General features: G+C 36.4%; 1 protein-coding gene across 1 annotated transcript; it reads left to right on the top strand.

Annotated features, from left to right (window-relative positions):
- Window positions 1–18,349: 18,349 nt before the first annotated feature.
- On the top strand, window positions 18,350–22,095 carry FANCF (FA complementation group F). Its single transcript, XM_050755450.1, has one exon. It carries the CDS (start codon window positions 19,330–19,332, stop codon window positions 20,452–20,454), a length of 1,125 nt encoding a protein of 374 aa, XP_050611407.1. The 5' UTR covers window positions 18,350–19,329; the 3' UTR covers window positions 20,455–22,095.
- The last annotated feature ends 2,147 nt before the right edge of the window (window positions 22,096–24,242 follow it).

The raw sequence follows: 24,242 nt of genomic DNA on the forward strand, positions 1-24,242 counted from the left end.
GAGCCACTGCACCTGGCCATATATACATACTTTTAATCTCGCCTTTATTATTATCACTGCTTTCCTCCTTCTACCCTACAATTCTCTCTGTAATTTAGACTTGTTCTAAACTCTTGGCATTTTATGATATGCAGAATTGGCTATGGAATACAAAACGTCTTTGAATGGATCCAGGTACAACCATCATCCTGGTAACAGTGATATTGCTCCATTGCGTACTTCTCCTCCTCTATGTACAGCATCAATAAGATAGAAAATTCTAGTTATATCAACAAGAGAGAAGGTGAAGACACATTTTATTCTAAGATAACAAGAAATAGGCAGCGGTAGTGGTGGCTCATGCCTGTAATCCCAGCACTTTGGGAGGCTTAGGCAGGCAGATCACTTCGAGCCCAGGGGTTCAAGAGTAGCCTGGCCACTGTGGTGAAACCCCATCTCTACTAATAATACAAAAATTTATCCAGGCGTGGTGGTGCATGCCTGTAGTCCCAGCTACTTGGGAGGATGAAGCATGAGAATCATTTGAACCCAGGAGGTGGAGGGTTGCAGTTAGCTGATATCACGCCACTGCAGTGCAGCCTGGGTAACAGAGGGAGACTGTCTCAAAAACCAAAAACAAACAAAAGCAAGTAGGAGCTTTCACTCAACATATCTGTTTAAATAATATATGCAAATTCTGAAATTATAGCATTTATTAATCTGTTCAAAAGAACAAAGGGAATAGAAATGTAAGCTATAGTAGTTTTGACTTCAAATACCCCTCTATTCCCTTAGAGTGGTTCTCTCAAATCTGATAGAATATTCTCTGTAAAGCCTCCCTTTATATTTGGAAATTAACTGATAAAAACAATACTGGAAAAAATTTTTACATTCTAACAAAATGCCTCTGTGATATTGCAATTTTTTAAAAAATCACTTATTTGGCTTATTTCAGCCAGTTTATTTTGAAATGCTAGGGAGCTCTGGGAAAATGCTCCTTGACATTAATGATATTAACAGACTAACCCAATCTAACTACTCAGATTACGTCTGGAAGTAATTTTAAAAAAGAAATTTCCTGATACCTTTTATATCATAATTGCTACTTAGTGAAAGAGTAATAAGAAAAATTAGATTCATCTATTATCTTTTAAAGGAAATTAAAAATGAGTTTACATATCTACATACAGGTAATGCACATGCAAATTTTTCTTTGCTTTACATTTTCTTAGCTTTTTTATATTAATTCTCTTAAGACATTTTGTGTTATATGTCTGGAAATTTCAGCCATCCAGAAAAAAAGGAGGTTGGGAAATAATGAAAAAAATGTGCTGAAAGAATTCACATAAAAGTTTTGGAGATTTGAAAATGGGAACAACAGACACTTAAACAGTTATTGAACCAGAAAAAAAAATGTCCTTCCTGGCAGGTATATAGCAATATACTGATAACTGCTGGATAAAAATAAAGGCATCCAGACATTATTATAGAGCTCTTCTATATGAAATGCAACTTCTTATTCAAAAGTAAAAACAGAGCCTGGTCTGTATTTTTTTTTTCTTTGTGGTTTGAGCATTAGAAAAATATCATCAATTGTAAAAGAAAAACGAAGTCTTAAAAATAAATTTAGTTTATTTAGTTCAAATATCTGCTTAATAAGTTCTTCCCATTTATTACTACACAAAAACACACTTACATACTACAGAAGATATGTGGGTTATCTGTATATTAATAGGAAGTTTCAAAATAATTTCTGTTAATATGATTGCCATTGTTGTCCCTTCTATATATATATATATTTTTTAAAAACAGATGTCCAAGAAGTGGCAAAAATGTAAAAATGGTAAAGTCATAGAAGCCCCTTCCAGTGGGACTAACTCAAGTATTTATGTAGTTTCTGAATATTAGCAATGCAAGAGGTTTCGAATTAAATGCTCAGATTCTGGGCATTGAACTGATGATTATTTTAAGGAAGAGGATAATTTCTTGTTTAAATTCTTCCTTTTTTATATTTTAATCCATGGTTTAATAACTCATCTCTCATGAATTCAAGATGTTGTCTGGTAGACTTTGAACCAAGTCTATCTGCCTTTAAATCTCATGAATTAATAAAACCAACCAACCAAAGCTGGAGGCTTTTTATACTTTTCCCATTATTCATTTATTTGAACTTTATTATATAAAGTTATTTAGAAAAAAAAAGTTAGAAAGCAAAACCAAAAAAAGTTAGAAAGCAAACTTTATAAAGTGGAGCCAAAATATAAAAATAGAAACAAACATAGGACCTTAGATTCTATGCACTGAGCAATAAGAAGTCGTGAAAGTCTCTCAAACTCAAGAGTAAGAGAACAAAATGCCACGCAGATGTTGGTCTTGCCGCTGTTTTAACATCCTTTTCCTTCCTGAGTTTGAGCCCAACTACAGAGCAGGCAATGGGTCTAGAATAATTTATAGATAAGGTTCCACATTATGGCATACCTATAAAACATATTGATAATTTAGCCAGAACATAAAATCATTTTTTTAGTGGATAGAACTATCTTGTTCTTTATATTCCGTGTAAATTTTCAGATGTCATTTTTAACATAATTACAAGATACTGACAAAATAAAATAAGCTTTCAGCTGGTATTGATTGCTGATTTAAAATAATCCAGATGTCTTCTGGACATTTTGTGCATACCTTATTATCCACTAATTATCTATTATATTCTATAATTGTCTTATCCAGGGGCTCTTAAAGAGTGTGAGGAATGACAGTAGTCTGTGATTAAAAAACAAGTTTATAAGAATTTCCACTGAGTCAATGTTCTGCTATGAATTTTGTTTTATTTTTCCTAATTACTGGCATCAGTCTAAATCAACACTAATTCAATTCCAGAGGTAAAGAGGCTTCACCCAATCACGTAAACGAGAAAATGCAGAATAATCTTTCGCATTCTTCTCTCCATTAAGATTTGTTTATTCTTCATCAAAATTTTCAAATCTCAGCACCATCCTATCAAGACTTCCTAATATTTCCTCTGCCACTGCTGTAGTGAGGCATCATTTTGCTCATGAGGACTATTGCAATATTTTTCCAGCGATCCTCTATCTGTATTCAGTTGTTCCAGCTAGCAGTAATCAATTCTCTACATTGTTTTATAACAGATATACTCATCATTCCTGTGCTTCAAAATTCTCAGTAAAATTGGAATGTCAATTGAACACAGACTCTCTTCCTTAGCAAGGTATTCTAATGTCTTCACAATCTTAGTCCATCTACAAATATTTCCACCATTTCCCACACTATAAGAAATGCTTTTCCCCTTCAATTTATTTAATTACTTTTATGAAAACACTTCATATTGTTCTGTCATATATTTTTCATTTATTACTGTAACAATGATGACTTTGTCATAGATTGGCAACATTGCATGGTAATGACAGGTATTTGGGAATCACTGTATTAGACTTCTCATCATTTTCTGAAAACACACTGATGGATAATATTATGACTCACTAACTTATATTAATTATAAGAATGGCTGATAGTTCAGGCAACTGCGTCAGTCAAGCTCCTGGCAGGAATCAAAAGCACATTCAGCAGGAATTTTTAAGACCATTTAATAGAGTAATATTTACAGAAGTATGGGTAGGGTTAAGGGAATCAAAAAGGTATGTTAGAGCAGTTAGGAATTAGCAACATCAGGAGGCCCCTACAGTTGCAAGGAATAATATGTGTTACCTCAGTCTGGGGGACATCTTACAGGACTTCTAGAAGGGCCTGTTGTGGGGTGGGGGAGTGGGGAGGGATAGCATTAGGAGATGTACCTAATGTAAATGACGAGTTAATGGGTGCAGCACACCAACACGGCACATGTATACGTATGTAACAAACCTGCACATTGTGCACATGTACCCTAGAACTTAAAGTATATTTATATATATACTTTATATAGATATAAAGAATATAAATACATATATATATATAAAGAAAACCCTCTATGACTGCCTTGTTTGAAGACGTGGAGTCCAATTCTATTTGTTCATATAAAGAAATATTTCATCAAGCAAAGAGCTGTAATTAGTGTGCACGTCATTGAATTTTTATATATATATATATAAAAAATCTATCTATCTATCTATCTATCTATCTATCTATCTATCTATCTAATCTATCTATCTATATATATATAGAAAGAAAGAACGAACCAGAATCCTGGAACCTTAGCAGAGACCAGGGAATAAAAACCCTTAGTCTCTCTCCTCCAGTTCTAATTTTTTGCTAATGCCTCCCCTTGGTCAATTAAAAAAAAAAGCTGGCGCACAAGGGAACAAGGCCTCACACAGTCAGTAAAGCTCAGTTCACTCCTCTGCACAGAGAGGCGGTGGGAAAAACAGAAGAAACAGATGAAGCTAAGAGGGAAAAACAAATGGAGATTAACTAGCTAACTTACTTTCTCCCAGTCCTATTTACACAAATCTAGCACACACTAATTTGAATCACAATGCCCTTTCTTTTGCCCCCTTTTCTTAGTTAATTGTGTTAGAATGCCTGTATTAGAACAGTAATTCCCAAACTTTTTCAGACCAAAGCATAGGCAGTCAACCAAAGAGCATTTAAGAGGCATACATACATACGTGGTGAAATAAATTCTTTTGCATTTGCTTTGTATGATAATATGAATACAGGTGATTAAATATACAATTTATATAAAAATTCCCAACATCTAGAATTCTCATATTTTTAAGAGAGAAATTAAGCTTGCTTCATGAATGCAATTTTTTTTCACATTGGTTTTTATGTTTGAAATGGTCAGTTACAATTCCTGATCAAGACTTTTAAACACGTTCTCTTTATATTCTTGAGAATCTCCGTTGACTCTCATAGAGAAATGTTGTTGACAAAAAAGGTAAAATTATTTTGTGAATGTCTATAAAGCCATTCAAGGTTTATAAGAAATGAGATTACATTTAAATAAAAGCTCTTTTCTATCCTTATAAAAGCAATAAAATGTTAAACATTACTATGATGATGCAAATACATTTTAAATTCAAACAACATTTTCCATATCACAAATTTCAAAGTGTTGATGAAGCTTGAATTTGTAGAATATACATACATTGTTATAGCGGTCTTTCTGCTGCTGGCTTTAAGGCCACTTAAAGTCACACCCACTGGAACTAAAAAGATGTATCTCAAATTTGTGAAAACAGATTTGTGGCCAACATTTAGATGTGTGCCAACAAGGAAATTCTATCTTTAAATTCCTCTTCCACTATGTTCCTCTGAATTCACTATGTTCTATTATGTCCTTCTTGGACATCTGAAATTCTTCCACTAACTTCATGGGCCCTTCGTCTATGATGGATTGCAATGTATGCCCTTTCTAGCTAGTGTATAGATGTCCAGGTGGTAATGAATATCTAAAGAAGACCACAGGATGGATTAAAGGATCTCTTCCCATCTCAGCAATGACAGTCATGTCCCAGACCTCATTCATATGCCCCAAAGGTAAAGGAGATTGATATCTCAGGCATACACTTGTAACCCTTTCTGCTGTACACGAAGTAGAATGCTCAGGAACCAGAAAATTTTTTGTCTAGTTACAGTCTATTATGGCCTACTGAAAATAACTCTAATGGTAGGAAAGGTAAACCTAGTGTGTTTTCCCCATTAAAATATAAATTTAATTTTTTTTAAAGATTTAGTATGGCATTTATAGTTTGATCAGGGAATAGTTATAATATCATAGGATGCAAGACTGAAAACCTAATTACCAGATTTTACATGCATAAAGTCTTCTATCCATTATAATTCATTTGGCGATTTTCCCCTTTTGTAAGGGAAATCAATGAAATGAAGAAATCACGATTTTACAAGTAAATACCACTAAGATCTATGTCTCAGTCCATTTTCTGCTGCTATAACAGAATACCACAGACTGGTAATTTTGAAAGAAAGGATATTTATTTGGCTCATGGTCCTGGAGGCTGGGGAGTCCAAGGTGAGGACCTTCTTGCTGCTTCAAAACATGGTAGAAGGCAACACATGGTAAAAGACGGCAAGAAAGAGAGGAAATCGATCTATACTTACTTTTATCTGAAACCTACTCCTGGGCTAACTAACCATTTACTTAATATTATATGAGGACAAAGCCCACGTGACTTAATCACCTGTTAACAGCCTTCCATTCCAATACTATTATGTTGGCAATTAAATTTCACATGAGTTTTGGAGAGGACATTCAAACTACAGCAATATGGAAAGCTTTTTTCCAGAAAGATAGTTTGCAATACCACAAACATGGCAAATATGTTTGCAAAGTTTCTATTAGAAATCTCGATTAAAAAATTGCTCCAGCTTGCTCTTTATAGTTGCTACTAAAGCACATAGAAAGACCTAACCTTATCCCTGACTTGACTGAGATAGTGAAGTGGAGTTGCTATCAGTATAATCACCACCTATAATATTTACCCTCAGAGTGATTGCCAACACATCAAAAAATTTCCCAAAAAGTAGATTTCTGGATGAGGAAAAAACCCTCTATGACTGCCTTGTTTGAAGATATGGAATCCAATTCTATTTGTTCATATAAAGAAATATTATTTCATCAAGCAGAGAGATGTAATTAGTATGCATGCCATTAAATATAATATTGTTCAGAGTAAAAACATCAGAATAACTTGTTTTCATTCGTCCATCAGTTGCATAGTGTCCTATAATTTCTTGCATATCTTAAAATAATAACAAGCCGGGTGCGGTGGCTCATGCCTATAATTCCAGCATTTTGAGAGGCCGAGGCAGGAGGATATTTGAGGTCAGGAGTTCCAGACCAACCTGGCCAACATGGTAAAACCCTGTCTCCACTAAAAATACAAAAATTAGCCAGGTGTGGTGCCAGGTACCTGTAATCCTAGCTACTTGGGAGGCTGAGGCAGGAGAATCGCTTGAACTGGGGAGACAAAGGCTGCAATGAGCCGAGATCACGCCACTGCACTCCAGCCTAGGCAACACAGTGAGACTCTGTCTCAAAAAAAAAAAAAAGTGTTATAATAACAACAAAAATTAGATTCAATGTAGAGAATGAAATCAACTCAAGTTTTCAAGTCCTAATATTCCATTGGACAAGATTTTTTAGAAACCTCTCAGGACCCAGAGTACATGTTGCAGCAGCAAGTTGTGTCTTTGATAACATTTCCTCCACCACAGCCCATAAAGATGTTAGTGGTTGCCTTTTTACATTTGGCAGTGGTGGAATAGGGAGAAGACATGGGAAGATGTAAACTTTGGAGGCTTATGTAATATTTATAACAACAATAGCCAATGCTCATTGAGTATTTGTACCACACAGTATTCCAAAGGGCTTATACTTGGGTGCATTTAAATGAAAACAACAGAAAGTAAAACTGAAACTGGAAGAAAAAAAAAAAGCATTTGGGAATACATGTAAGGTTACATAATTTTAAACAGGTTTGTTTAAGGTCTGTCTTAATCCAATTTTTATTTGTGATTCTGAGATTTTCTTGGTTTGGGGAAGGAGATATCTATGGCAGCTTTGGGTTTCAGGTATATATACAAAATATATATGTAATTTATATATAAATCTATAGTTTACATATATGAATAATATATAAATGTAAACTAATTTACATTTAAAAATAAATATTTATTACTACAAATACATGACTATGTAATATTAATTATATTATAATACAATATAAATTGTATTATATTAATATATAGATTATACTACTATAATATAAATTATAGTAATATAATTTATCAATAATATAAATTACATATATAATTTTTACATATAAAGGGAGATGTATGGTATATACATAGTTATATGTTATATATAGATGTTATATATGTCTAGTAAGTATATATAAATATATAACATTATTTTAAATAAAAATTTATATTACCTTTTTATATTACCTAACATAAACATAATATACAATATTTATATTAATAATAAAATATTATTTTATTAATAATATAAATGATTTAAATAATATATTGTTAATAATATATATCAATAATGCATTTAACTATATTAATATTATTGCTGTAATATAAATCATTATATTAATACTAATATAATTATATTACTAATTATATAATTAAAATATAGTATATTATAATTTTTAATACATAAAATATATTTATATATTATATATTATATATTTTAATTATATAATTAGTAATATAATTATATTAATAACAATATAATTATTTGTATCAATAATATTAATAAATATAAACAATAATACAGTTAAATGTATTGATATATATTATCTACAATATATTATTTATATTAGTATAAATAATACATAATATGTTATCATGTATTATTTATACTAATATAAATAATATATAATTATTAATATAAATATATTGTATATTATTATATTAATATAATTATATATAAATATATTTCATATATTAAATATATTTATTATATATTATATATAAAATACATAATCATTTAATATATAATCATATAATTAATATATTATATAATTAATTAATATATTAATATATAATTAATCATATATTAATATATAACTTATTATATATTAATATAATTATATTAATTATTAAGTGTATAATAAAACATGATATATTAATATTATATCAATATATTAATATAATATAAATATTACTATTATAGTTAAATGTATTATTGATATAAATATATATTAACAATATGTTATTTATATTATTAATATAAATATTGTATATTGTTATATTTAAATAATATAAATAGGTAACAAATTTTTATATAAAATGTGTTCATATATACTTACTAGACATATATACCATCTATATATAACATATATAACTATGTATATAACACATATATCTTCCTCTTTATGTAAAGAGGAAGAGAGAAAGTATCTAGTATGTTTGATATTAAGCCTGTATACTCTAACATTCTCTTATGGCTAACTTAAAATTAATTAATGTTCATGTACTGACACTGAAGAAAGTAATAAAAGTTTTCACTAGATCCTCTAGGCCTAATTGATTAAAATTAATTCAGTTCATATGGATATTTCTGAACAAATTTCTGACATTAGAGAATGCTATACATTGATTGGCTTAAGGCTAGGTTCTTGAATTAATTACTGAATTAGAACGGGATTGAATTAACATGATTGGCTCAAAATGATCAAATCCCCCATTGAGCTGAGCTGTGGTCAGTATCCCAAATTGCACGGCTGTTATGCAATGTGGGTGGGTAAGCGGTAGAATTCATATTAAAAGACAGCCACAATTTTATATTTGTGGCATTTTATATTTGTTATCCCATTTAATCCTTACCAGGGCCCATGAGGTAGATTGTTTGTGAAAGCATCTTTTCCTGATCCTTAGTTGTTTGTGTTGCTAACTCCTATCGTTTGAATGACATCTTAATTTAATACAACCTCCTGTTTTTCCAGAATGGTGGATTGGAGGCATTGTTAGCATGTCTCTCCCACTGAGAAAGACAAAACACTGTGTAGAGATTCATGCTGTGAACTTTTCTCCAAGAAGCAACACAGGAATTTAACAGAAAAACTGAAAAAACAAAAAACAAGCAAACAAAAACATAGACCCTTTGAAAGAAGCAGTGGGCAGCAACCTACACCCTAAGCCAGGCAGAAAACTGAGTCCCCAGAGTGTGAGTGGGGAGAGACTGCCTCCATGGTAAATCCACAAGTCAGGCAGAAAACTGTGAGTCCCCAGAATGTGAGTGGTGAGACTGCCTCCATGATATATACTCCCATTGGGGAACCTGCCCCAGGCCATGGAGGAAGGCCTTAACCCTATCTAACACTGGAGCTGATTTAGTGAGTGGTGAGGAGTATATGAGAAGGAGCAGCATCAGGACATGCTTTGCACGCACTCCCAGACTCCAGTGGAGACAGAGGAAAGCCATTCCAAATCCTACCTCACAGAAGTAAGCCAGCTAACTCAGGCAGCAGTCACAGGTTGAAAGAAGCTCCCAGTGGAGATTCACAATATAATCTTGAACAGGGATGAACCACTTTGGTGAGAACTGAGACAAGTGGGAAGTACTATAAGCCACAGGTGCAGGACCTGGGTACCCCAGCTCTGCAGGCAGACAGGGAGGGGTGTGGTCTGAAAGCCAGCGTTCCTGTCTTGGTAGGGAAGGCTTATGGCCTGGGGCAGTTTTGAGTGCTGAGCACAGGCTATCTGGAACCCAGTTAGCTGCTGCAAGTGGAACACTGCAGGTGTGAGATGTGCCTTGACAAGTGCGTAGGCACCAGGTGAGGCTTACTGCTATTGACTACCCACTGCTCACCATACGGATTCTTCTGCACAACAAAGGCAGCTGTGCTCCTCCCTGGAATGTTCCCTCAGAGGCCACAGAACTGCCCTTTGATCTCCACTAGAGCTGCTGCTTATGCTGGCATGTGGGAGGCCAGAGTGTGGGACTTGATTGATCCAACAACCACCTGGCTTTGCACCTCCATCTACCCTAGTATCCTAACACAAAGGGCAGGGACTTTGGGGAGTCCCACGACCCTGCCCATTGCCTGAGACAGCACAGTACCTACCCTGGGTAACATAACATAAGCACAAATCCCATCACAATCACTGCAGCTGACACTCTTTTGCAAGCACTGCCTCCTGGCTGTAGGCCAACTGACACAGTCCATTACAGCATCTGTTGGCACAAAAACACAGCTCCCCTGAAGGAGAAAACTTTTGGATGACCTCAGCACCACTGCCTGCATTACTCTGGGTAACCAGGAGGTCTTTAGTCTATTCACGTGACTAGCATATTACTACTAGAGCTGGCATTTTAGAATAGCAATGCATTAAGGCTATGTATAACCAAGAAAATCTCAGAGTCTACATCACTCCCCTGCCACCCCCATCAGAACTTCTGCTGGTACCCACTACTGGGAGATTAGAGAACAGGTCCTATCACTGGATCCCTTCCAGACATTCCCCAGCACCATCCTGGAGAATGGCAGCCCCACTGGGTGGCTAGAACCAGAAGAGAAGCAGCAGGATTGACAGTAGTTTGGCCCTCAGGGATCCCTCCTCCTAGGGGAATTGGGAATATACCACATCAAGGGAGCACCCTGTGAGACCAAAGAATCCAGACTGCAGGCCTTTAGTCCCAAAACTGTCCGTTTGTGGGAAGTTTATTTCAGCAAAGGCACAGGTACAGTGCAGGGCTCAGTGGAGAAAGTTTGTGCCTCTACTCCAACCATCAGGTAGCCCTGGTGCTCATGAAGCATCCTGGGGAAGAAGACTTTTTCTTCCTGATATGGTTTGGTTATGTCCCCACCCAAATCTTACCTTGAATCGTAGTTCCCATAATTTCCATATAATGTGGGAGGAACCCAGTGGGAGATAACTGAATCATGGGAGCAGTTTCCCCCATCCTGTTCTCATGGTAGTGACTAAGTATCACAAAAGCTAATGGTTTTATAAGGGGAAACCCCTTTCACTTGGCTCTCACTCTCTCTTTGCTAGCCATTGTGTAAGACGTCCCATTGCTCTTCCTTCATCTTCCGCCATGAATGTGAGGCCTCCCTAGTCATGTGGAACTGTGAATCAATTAAACCTCTTTTCTTTATAAATTGCCCAGTCATGGGTATGTCTTCATCAGCAGTTTGAAAACAGACTAATACACTTCCTCTTGCCCATCACTGAAAACATAGCTGTGGCTTCTCCCACAGGAGCTTGGCATGGGTGCACATGTAGAGAGGCTTCCTGGAACACTTCCGGGTGACTGCATCCCCACAGGAGGAGTGTCCTCCAGGTTCAGACTTACATGAGGGATAGAGTCATAGTCCTTTTCTACATGTAACATCATCATTCCTGCAGAAGAAAAGGGATGCCTGTGTCATCTGAATAGCTGGAACACTGGGTCAGGAGTGTGACTGGGAGTTGGATCACTTTCCTGCTGGCCTGGCTGGGGAACTACAGTGGCTCCTCCCTTCACCATGAAAAGACCTTAGTGCATTTCACTGAAAGCTTCTCCAGATGCCTCTGTCAAGGTTAGGACCTCTGTCCATCACCGGATATTGCATTAAAGTCCCTGCTTTAGCTGCAGACTGTTTTTACCCATGAATACCTCCTACTTGCCTGAAGCCTGAACTGTTCAACCCAGTAAATAAAATACTGAGAAAATAAATGAATTAATGAATGAATTAATGTACACCACTGGGGAACAAAATAAGCTTCGTGACATCTTTGTCATTCTGGCCCCATAGGAGACAGTGAACCTGCTCACACACTGAGCACATTGCTACTATAACCAGTAACTGAGAAGGCCATCACACCAAGGAGTTCATACAGATTTTTCATACAGATTCTTCATCATTGAAAACACCAAGAGCTGAAATAAACTATAAACATTAAAGTCACATCCTCAAGAGGGAAAAATAGAAATTGAAAAACCACATTTGAATAAAAAATAAATTCAAAAAATAATTAGAAGAAATGGTCTACCCAAATGAGAAGAAATCAGAAAAATAATTCTAGCAATATGTAAAAACATGATTCTATAACACCACAAAGATTCTACTAACTCTCCTGCAATGGATCCAAACCAAATGAAATCTTTAAAATACCAGATAAAAAGTTCAAGAGGTTGATTATTAAGTTCCTCAAGGAAATACAAGAAAAAGATGAAGAACAGCACAATAAAATTTAAAAGAAAATCAGGTTATGAATGAAAGATTTCCTAAACAGATTGATATTTTAAAGAAAAAAAAAAAATCAGAACTCTGGAGACAAAAGACACATTTAGGGAATTATAAAATGCAGGGAAAAGTTTTAACATTAGACCAGACCATGTGGAATAAAGAATTCCAGAACTTGAAGACAAGGTTTTTGAATTAACCCAATCACATACAAATAAAAAGAAAGAATTAAAAGAGATGAATAAAATCTCTAAGAAACATGGGATTATGTAAAAGCGTCAACCTAAGAATCATTGATGTTCCTGAGGGGGAAGAAAAAGCAAAAAGTTTGGAAAACTTACTTATTTGAGGGAATAATTAAGGAAAACTTCCCTAGCTTTGCCAGAGATTTAGATATCCAAATACAAAAAAGCTCAAAGAACTCCCGGGAAATGCATTGCAAAAAGGCCAACACCAAGACCTAAGTCATCAAGATATCTAAAGTCAATGTGAAGAAAAGAATTCCGAGAGCAGTATGAAAAAAGCATCAGGTAACCTATAAGGTAAAACCTTTTAGACTAACAACCAACTTCTCAGCAGAAGCCTTATAAGCCAGAAAGGGCTATGGCCCTATTTTAGCCTCCTTAAACAGAATAACTATCAGCCAACAATTTTGTAACCAGTAAAGCTAAGTTTCATAAATGAAGGAAAAATAAACTGTTTCTCAGACAAGAAAATGCTAAGGGAATTTGTCACTGTCTGACTATTAGCTAGTTTAACCAAGAAAAGAAGACAGAAGATCCAAATAAGCTAAATTAGATGAAAATGGAGATGTTACAACCAACCCCAAAGAAATACAAAATATCTTTCAAGACTACCAAGAACACCTCTTTGCAAACAAACTAGAAAATCTAGAGAAAATGAATACATTTCTGGAAACACACAACCCTCCTAGCTTGAATCATGAAGACATAAAAATACTGAATAAGCCAGTCACAAGCAGTAAGATTGAATCAGTAATACAAAATTTGTCACACACACACACACACACACACACACACACACACAAAGTCCAGGGCCAGATGGATTCACAGCCAAATTTTATCAGACATTCAAAGAATTGGTAACAATCCTACTGAAACTATTGCAAAAGATTGAGAAAGAGGGAATCCTCCCTATTTCATATGAAGACAGTATCACCCTGAAACCAAAGCCAGGAAAAGACATAACAAAAAGGAAAATTACAGACCAATATCTCTGATGAACATAGATGCAAAAATATTCAACAAAATACTAGCAAGCTGAATCCAATAGCACATCAAAAAGATAATTCATCATGATCAAGTGGTATTCATCCCAGGGATGAATCAATGGCTCAACATATGTAAGTCAAAAAATGTGGTTCATCACACAAACAGAATTAAAATAATAGCAACATGATTATCTCAATAAATGCAGATAAAGCAATCATTAAAATCCAGCATCTCTTTATGACATAAATCTCAACAAACTAGGCATAGAAGAAACACACCTCAAAATAATAAAAGCCATATATAACAAACCCAAAGCCAACATTTATGTTGAAGCATTCTCCCTAAGAATTGGAACGAAACAAAGATGTCCACTTTCATCACTTCTAATCAACACAGCATTGGAAGTCCCAGTCAGAGCACTCAATCAAGAGAAATAATAAATAAAGGTCACCCAAATTGGAAAAAAAGGAGTCAAACTATCTCGGTTTGCTGATGATGTGATAATATACCTAGGAAACCCCAACGACTTCTCCAAAAGACTCTTAGATTTGATAAATGAATTTAGTAAAGTCTCAGGTTACCAAAGCAATGTACACTGCTTTATACCAATAGTGTCCAAGCTGAGAATAAAATCAAGAACTCAATCCCTTTTACAGTAGCTGCAGAAAAATAAAACACCTAGGAATTTACTTAACAAAGGAGAGGAAAGATCTCTACAAGGAGAACTACAAAACACTGCTGAAAGATACCACAGATGACACCGAAAAATGGAAATACACCTCATGCTCATGGCCTGGAAGAATCAATATTATGATAATGACCATACTGCCCAAAGCAATACACAGATTCAATGCAATTCCTATCAAACTACTAACATTATCTTTCACAGAATTAGAAAAAGTAATCATAAAATTCATATGGAACCAAAAACCAGCCTGAACAGCCAAAGCAATCCTAAGCAAAAAGAACAAATCTAGAGGCATCACATTACTCGACGTCAAATTCTACAAGGCTGTAGTAAGCAAAGCAGCATGACACTGGTATAAAAGTAGATATACAGACCAATGGAAGAGAATAGAGAACTCAGAAATAAAGCCAAATACTTACAACCAGCTGATCTTCGACAAAACATACAAAAACATAAATTGGGAAAAGGTCACCTTATTTAATAAATGGTGTGGGGAAAAGTGGATAGCCCTGTGTAGAAGAATGAAACTGGATCCCTATATCTCATCATTTAAGAAAAATCAACTCAAGATGTATTAAAGACATAAATTTAAGAGCTGAAACCACAAAAATTCTAGAAGAAAACTTAGGAAAAACTCTTCTGGACACTGACCAAGGCAAAGACTCATGACTAAGACCCCAAAAGCAAATGCAACAAAAACAAAAATAAGTGGGACCTAATTAAACTAAAAAGCTTCTGCACAGCGAATGAAATAGTCATCAGAGCAAACAGACAACTCCCAGAATGGGAGAAAATATTTGCAAAATATACATCAGATAAAGGACAAATATCTAGAATCTATAAGGAACTCAAATCAGCAAGAAAAAAAATAATCCCATTAAGAAGTGAGCAAATGACATGAATACACATTTCTCAAGAGAAGATACAGAAATGGCCAACAAATGTATGAAAAAGTACTCAACTTCACTAATTATCAGGGAAATGCAAATTAAAACCACAATGGGATACCACCTTACCCTAGCCAGAATGGTCATTATTAAAAAGTCGAAGAACAATAGATGTTGTCACGGATGTGGTGAAAACGGAATGCTTATACACTGTTGGTGGCAATGCAAACCAGTACAACCTCTATGGAAAAGGATACTATCTTACTCCAGCCAGAATGGTCATTATGAAAAAGTCGAAAAATAGATGTTGGCATGGATGTGGTGAAAAGGGAATGCTTACACACTGTTTGTGGGAATGCAAACCAGTACAACCTCTACGGAAAACAGTATGGAACTAAATGTAGAGTTACATTTGATCCAGCAATCCCACTACTGAGTATCTACCCCAAAGAAAATAAGTCATTATATCAGAAAGACACTTGCATGTATATGTTTATCACAGCACAATTCACAATTGCAAAGATACAGAACCAACATAAGGGCCCAACAACTGAAAAGTGGATACAAAAAGTCATACACACACACACACACACACACACACCATGGAATACTACTCAGCTATAAAAAGAACGAAATAATATATTTTGCAGCCCACACACACACACACACACACACCATGGAATACTACTCAGCTATAAAAAGAATGAAATAATATATTTTGCAGCCACTTGGATGGAACTGGAGGCCATTATTCTAAGTGAAGTAACTCAGGAATGGAAACCTAACACTGCATGTTCTCACTTGTAAGTGGGAGCTAAGCTGTGGGTATGCAAAGGCAGACAGAGTGGTATAATGGACACTGGAAACTTGGAAGCAGGGGAGGTGGGATGGGGTGAGGGATAAAAATCTACATGTCGGGTACAACATACACTACTCAGTTAAAGGGTACACTAAAATCTCAGGCTTCACCACAATAAAATTCCACCAAGTAACCAAAATCCACACTTGTACCCTTAAAGCTATTGAAATAAAAATAAACAAAAAAGAAAAAAAATAAGTCTGTTAAAGTAATGAAAAGAGGACAAAAAAATTTTATGAGCTACAATATTTGAAAACTTCACCAAATAGAAAAAATCAAAATAAATAAATAAAAATAAAATCTGCTGAAATTTGGCCTTTTTCCCCCCCAATTTACTGTATTCAAGGAATTTGGGGATCAAAACCCAAAGGAGGGAGACTGTTCCTGGTATTCATGGCACACAGTACACACATTTGTGTTCTCATATATTTTACCTTATATTATTTATCTCACTTGGATTTTCTTCTGTCCCATGATTGTTCAAATACTTCGAGGCCTAAATCAAGTATCAGTCCTCTGTAGTCTTCCGAGAACTCTCCTGTCAGTTTATATCTAGTCTTTCATAGCAACATTCTTAAAATTTTCAAAATATATAAAATCTGCTTTGCATTATAATTTTTTGTATCCCTACCCACCCTGCCTCAAGAATATAGGTTAAAATCCTAGGCTTTTCTTTCTTCTACAGGGGGAACTTCATAGACATTTCAGTTAATGAAAATAGACTAACCTGAAATATGTAGGAGTTTATATATTACTATGCTCAAGGAAGAATTTAAAATCAAGATTTAAATACATAAGTTGAAAGGTATGAAGCTAAAGTTAATCTGCGTAATTCTTGCCATACACTGTCATCCCCATTTTGAATCAAAGCTTTTTTGGATTTTTCCACCTCCTTAAATAGGCCTGGTTCTTTCAACTCAGATACCTGCAAAAAAAAATTAAGGATTCCTGTAGCCTTGAAGGCTCCTCTCAACACTCAGCTTTGAACTTTCAACTGAAAAGTCTGTTTCTTTTCTTTCCCCCCCACCGCCAACTCTTTTTTTTTTTTTTTTTTTTGAGAGGGAGTCTTGCTCTGTCGCCCAGGCTGGAGTGCAGTGGCCCCATCTCGGCTCACCGTAACCTCCACCTCCTGGGTTCAAACTATTCTCCTGCCTCAGCCTCCCGATTTGCTAGGGTCACAAGTGTGCACCGCCATGCCCAGTTAATTTTTTTTTTTTTTTCCCCAGTAAAGACAGAGTTTTGTCATGCTGGCCAGGCTGGTCTCGAACTCCTGACTTCAGGTGATCCACCTGCCTCGGCTTGGCTCTCCAAAGTGCTGGGATTACAGGCGTAAGCCACTGTCCCCAGCCTGAAAAGTCAGTAATTAAAGAGACCTTCCTATCACCTAAGACTTGGTGACCCTACTCAATTTCATCCTCCTACACATTTGAGGTTATTCATTTAATGTCTCTCTTAAACGGTACAACATGAACTTTTCCACTCATGCTAGGACTGCATTTATTTAACTACTACATCTGTAGCACCTCATACTATGTATCATAATAGGTGTTCAATATAAGAATAAATAAATGAATTAGTGATGCCTGTACATTTGCTAAAGGCAGGCTGCACATTTGGTTCTAAGTTTCTAGTAGCCAACAAAAATAATTTTAAGATTCGTAGTATCCTTAGGATAAAATAAAACCACCATTTCAGGACCAAATACGAGTTTGAGATAACTAATAAAAATCAAATAATAGCCGAGCGCAGTGGCACACGCCTGGAATCCCAGCACTTTGGGAGGCCGAGGCGGGAGGATCACTTGAGGTCAGGAGTTCGAGACCAGCCTGGCCAACAAGGTGAAATCCCGTCTCTACTAAAAATACAAAAATTGGCCGCACCTGGGCGACAGAATGAGACTGCCTTTCAAAATAAATAAATAAATGCATAAATTTGAATTAACAGCATGCACATGACTGCTTTACTTTCTAAAAGGTGTAGGAATGCTTATTTTAATAAATGAAAAATGACTTTTCCTCTCTTAAATTTCTCTTCCCCTTTTTGTTAAAGTACAAAACAAAACACCTTGCTCCCACTTTTTCGAATAGGACTAGAAAAAAAATTTTGACTGTCTGTAGGACTAGAAAGAAATTCAGCTCAAACGAATTAGTATATGATCAACTTTAGTAAGAATTGTGCATTTGGTACACAATGTAACTCCTAGGAGTTGACAAATGTTTGTTAAGTGCATCAATGAGCGACATAAGACCTTCTCCTCCCTACTCTCTTCTCACAGTTTTTATTTAATCATTTATTTATTATTGTTCGATGCTCTTAAATGCCATTTCCTTCAGCTGATTATTTGTGTGACAGAAGAGTCAATTAAGCTATTTTGTCCCCAAAATTACGAAAACGAAATGTACAATTGTGAAGTAAAATTTTGTTCTTTTGCAAATTTTAATAAATCATTAAACTTTTTTTTTGTTTCAAATAATCAGGGCTTCGGTTCTAATAACGAAAGGACAATGTGAAGGCCTAGAATTTAGCATAGTGCCTGACATTAATAGGACGTCAGTACATTTTTAGTACATGTTTCTCAAATAGATCTTAAAATTTCATTTAAGAGCGTTTCCTCACGTCACGGTATGTCTCTGGCGTTACTTAATTTTGAAAAACCTCAACACAGATTCTAGTTTTAGGCAAAGCTCAGAAAAGTTCTACTTAAGGATATTTCCAAAGCGAAAGGAAGCGCGGAGACGTTCATGACTGGCATCATCTCGCATATAGGCTCCGGAAATTCTCGGTAGGATGCCCTACATCTGCTCTCCCTCCTCTAAGAAGAACCTCTTTGTGTGGCGAAAGTAAAAGTATTAAGGCTTTTAAGTTGCCCAGTCGAGGAACACGGATAAAGACGCCAGGAGATTGACATGCATTTCGACCAATAGCATTGCAGAAAGGCGTATCATTTCACGGATGTCCCAATCAGTACACAGAGAGTCGCTGTCTCCAAGGTGAAAGCGGAAGTAGGGCCTTCGCGCACCTCATGGAATCCCTCCTGCAGCACCTGGATCGCTTTTCCGAGCTTCTGGCGGTCTCACGCACTGCCCACGTCCGCACCTGGGACCCGGTCACTGTGCGCCGGGCCCTGCAGTGGGCGCGCTACCTGCGCCACATCCATCGGCGCTTTGGTCGGCACGGCCCCATTCGCACGGCTCTGGAGCGGCGGCTGCACAACCAGTGGCGGCAAGAGGGCGGCTTTGGGCGGGGTCCAGTTCCGGGATTGGCGAACTTCCAGGCCCTCGGTCATGCTGATGTCCTGCTCTCTCTGCGCCTGCTGGAGAACCAGGCCCTCGGGGATGCAGCTCGTCACCACCTGGTGCAGCAACTCTTTCCGGGCCCGGGCGTCCCGGACGCTGATGAGGAGACGCTCCAAGAGAGCCTGGCCCGCCTTGCCCGCTGCGGGTCCGCGGTGCACATGCTGCGCTTCAACGGCTATAGAAAGAACCTGAATCTCCAGGAGGACTCTCTGATGAAGACCCAGGCGGAGCTGCTGCTGGAGCGTCTGCAGGAGGTGGGGAAGGCCGAAGCGGAGGGTCCCTCCAGATTTCTCAGCAGACTGTGGGAGCGTTTGCCTCAGAACAACTTCCTGAAGGTGATAGCGGTGGCGCTGTTGCAGCCGCCTTTGTCTCCCCGGCCCCAAGAAGAGTCGGAACCCAGCATCCATAAAACACCTGGAGAGGGGAGCCAAGCGCTAGTCCACTGGCTTCTGGGGAATTCGGAAGTCTTTGCTGCCTTTTGTCGCGCCCTCCCAGCCGGGCTTTTGACTTTAGTGACTAGCCGCCACCCAGCGCTGTCTCCTGTCTATCTGGGTCTGCTAACAGCCTGGGGTCAGCGTTTGCACTATGACCTTCAGAAAGGCATTTGGGTTGGAACTGAGTCCCAAGACGTGCCCTGGGAGGAGTTGCACAATAGGTTTCAAAGCCTCTGTCAGGCCCCTCCACCTCTGAAAGATAAAGTTCTAACTGCCCTGGAGACCTGTAAAGCGCAGGATGGAGATTTCGAAGTACCTGGTCTTAGCATCTGGACAGATCTCTTATTAGCTCTTCGGAGTGGTGCATTTAGGAAAAGACAAGTTTTGGGTCTCAGCCCAGGCCTCAGTTCTGTATAGGCAATGCTGTGTTGTTATTACTTGAGTATAGAATATATAGTTTACAAAATGAAAATTACAATGTTCTCACCAAATATATGCCTTCGTGTGTCCAAAGTATAATTATTTTAGATGCTAATTTTGAATAGTTTATTAAACAATTATAAATGTGCAAAGTAACTGGCATGTAGTATCATGGATTTGCTGGATAGAGGAAGTGATTGGAAGTACTCAAAGCCATGGAATTAGCAATAGTTTGCTTGTTAATAGAAGGCCCATTTGTAAGAATATTGAAAATATATGTACCGTTTGAAGAAAAAGGAGCTTTAAGGTGACAAACGAAATACCCTTTTTCTTTCAGTATGGTTTATTTTTCTAGGTTTTCTTTCCCTCCCTCAGTAGTGAAGAGTTTTCTTTAACCAACCAATATGTGACAGTGTCAGGAATGTTGGTTTGAAAAGCTATTGGCCTGTCTAGAGTTTGGCCTTGTTAAGCTAGTATTCTAAGTATTCTAGCCAGTTAACCAGCCTTAGTATGCATTAAAATTGTATTATTAAGAAAGTTTGTTTCTCATTTTCTGCAAATTCTTACTCTGAAAATGAGTCACCACATAGTATGTCCATTTAAAGCATTGACTCACCGACAAATGTTTAAAGCACAGTAAATATAAATATATGCCTTTGGATATCAAATTAATGCTTGATGATGAAATAATCAAAACAAACTTTTTTTTTGAAACGGAGTCTTGCCCTGTCGCCCAGGCTGGAGTGCAGTGGTGCGATCGCTGCTCACTGCAACCTCCGCCTCCCAGGTTAAAGCAATTCTGACTCAGCCTCCCAAGTAGCTGGGATTACAGGCCCACGCCACCATGCCCGGCTAATTTTTTGTATTTTTAGTAGAGACGGGGTTTCACCATGCTAGCCAGGCTGGTCTCAGACTTCTGACCTGGTGATCCACCCGCCTCAGCCTCCCAAAGTGCTGGGATTACAGGCGTGAGCCACCGCGCCCAGCCAAAAGAAACGTTTTAAGTAGAAGATCCAGGTTTTAGTGCAACTTCTGCCGTTAACTAGGTTAATAAATCACAAACTTGGGACCACAGTTGCCTTATATGTAAATGAAGTGTTTAGACTAAAATAGTTAAATGTCCTTGTTTTTCCCTCGGTGGCTGCCCTATGGAAACAGTTTAGAATATTTGTTTTGCATGTAGGAACCTGGTTGTGTTAGTTTACCTGGGTGTTCCATAGCTGATAGTGATTTCCAATAACCAAACTTAAGGGCAATTTATTCATTTTTACTAGGGAGGTAGAACTTTACAGTAATCAAGATATTTTTGTCCATATTCAGGTTAGCTGGTAACAGGATTTTTTTGGAGGTAAAAAAATGGTATTTAGAAAGTTAATTTCTATTTCCAGAATAGAATAAAAACAGAGCTGTGTAATCTTGTGGAAAAAGAGTTGTATAATCTTATAGAATTTCTCATTCTGTGGTACAACCCAGGGGTAAACTATTATTCCAGTAGTAAATACACTTTTCTAGATAATCTTGAGTGAAAACCAGTAATTTCTTTTTCCCTGTGGTCAGATTCCTTTTTCTAATCCATGAAGGCCATCTTGTAGATTACATTTGTCATTAATGCAAGAATAAAGACAATTCCTCCTGTCAGTTACATGAAATTATTTTTTTTTTAAGAAAGAACCCAGTGAAGAGTTATACCATAGCAAGGCCTAATATTAGCTTTAGCTTTAGAAAATAAGTTTGTGAACTTACTTCCCTATATTTGCAGTGGTATCTCACACTATGATTTACAGTGAAATTATAAAGATTGACAATAGACTTAAATAACATTTTAAAATCTATTTTATACTTACCATTTATTATTCTTTTAGTCTCCATATGTACATTACATACATAATCTTATTTAATCTTCACACCAAAACTGTATTCTTATGAATATAAGCTAAAAGATTAAGTAAAATGCCCAAGGGTATAAACAAAAGCAACATGAAAGTGGAAACTGTATCTGTTATTTATTTTGTTTCCAGGAGCCTAGTATAGTGTTCAGGGTATGGTAGATATTTCTAGTGTTTGAATAAATGAAACCAGCTTTATATACTTTCTCTTAAAGACTTGAAAAGATTAAGAATCTGTGCATACACTGAGAGAAAAGTGAGAGGAAGACTATAAAAATAGAATATTTGATAACTTCTTTATAACATCTAGAAATATTTATTTTGTGTTTTTTTCCCTATGTCCTATCAAATGAGGGAGCACTATTGAAATCTCCCATTGTAACACTGTTTCAGGAAATTTTATCAATTATCATCTTACATATTTTGGGCAATTTTATGACATGAAAACAAATATACAATTGTTATATCATCTTAATGAATTGAACCTTTTATTTGTAGTGACTGCTTTTCTGCTTTAAAGTCTATTTTTGTCTATTGTCATTGTCATATATTAACTCTATATGATTGGACTTTTCCCTGCTATCCTATTTTGTGCTTTCCACTTCCTTTGATTTCTCTATGTTTCATTTCTCTCTCAGTTCTTTAATTGACTAAATATGTGTTTGCCTTCTTATTTCATGATCTTTTCCCCTCTACCAGTTAGGATGTTATATTCTATACCCATGCTTTTACTCTCAGAACTTATCATATTTAACTTAAAAATATCTAATATTAGTATCTAAACCCTCCTCTTAATGATACGATGGACCTTAGGAAACTTTAACCCTGATCTCTTATCTCTAAACTCTCAAGTTATTATCCAGTGTTTTGGTTTAACAATTTTGTTTCCCATGATTGTACCTCAAATTCACTTGGAGAAGGTCTCTTGGTGGTAAACGTACTCAGTTTTTATTTACAAAGATCATTCCTTGTTGATGTTGTTGGAAGGTAATTTTGCTGTGTTCCTGATTTGAGGTTAACATGTTAAAGATATTAACTCTTTTCTGGTTTCCATTGTTGATATTAAGAAAGCTATTCACCTACTTGTGGTTCTTTTGTAAGTGATTTCTTCTTTCTGGTTTATTTTAAGGTGGTCCCGGTTTCAGTGTCTATAGTCACTTCAGAATACCTAATTGTAAATTTCTGTTTTTCTTGCTTGTTTTATGTTGTGTTTCATTTATGTGTGGATGTGCGTTTTTCTTCATTCTGAAAAATTTCCAGCCATTTTTTCCCCAATATTTCCTTTCTTCCATTTTTTAAAATCATTCCTGTCACTTTGATCAGGCCTATAGCAGATCTTCTCACACTACTCAAATCATGTAACCTCTCTCTTCCAGTTTCTATCTCCATATCATTCTATTTTGCTCTGGAAACTGCTGTTATATCCCAAGATAAATTTCCCCATCTTCATTTTAGCCTACCACCAGGTTTTAGCTGAAAATGGCCACTCAGAGAGTAAATTTCCCAGTTTCTCCTACAGTTACATGTGGCCATAATGCTAGGTTTTGGTTACTTTTATATAAGCAGAAGTGATATGTACAACTTACTATTCATTCTTTAGAAATCTGAAATGATTTTCCCTTAATGCTCTGCTTCTCCCTTTTGATGGGCTGGAAAGTTAATTTGCTGCTAGTTTGCCGCTACCTTGAATCAGATGGCTGAAGATGACTGGGACAATTGCTGTAGACCCAAAGATGAAGTCATATGTACAGAATGGCAAAACAGAGCCCACCTGCGTAGCTTGTCCTGTTAATATAGGAGAGGTATACAACTTTGTCTTATAAACACTGCTTGAGATGTCTTATGTCATCAACATTGCCTATAACCCTAAGTAGTGTTGGTATAGTCTTGGTAATTCTG

The sequence above is a fragment of the Macaca thibetana genome, chromosome 14, assembly GCF_024542745.1.
Source record: "Macaca thibetana thibetana isolate TM-01 chromosome 14, ASM2454274v1, whole genome shotgun sequence".
In the NCBI taxonomy this organism is placed as follows: Eukaryota; Metazoa; Chordata; class Mammalia; order Primates; family Cercopithecidae; genus Macaca; species Macaca thibetana.

Excerpts from the sequence above, each read along its gene's own strand:
- FANCF (XM_050755450.1), top strand. The coding sequence starts at position 19,330 with ATGGAATCCCTCCTGCAGCACCTGGATCGCTTTTCCGAGCTTCTGGCG.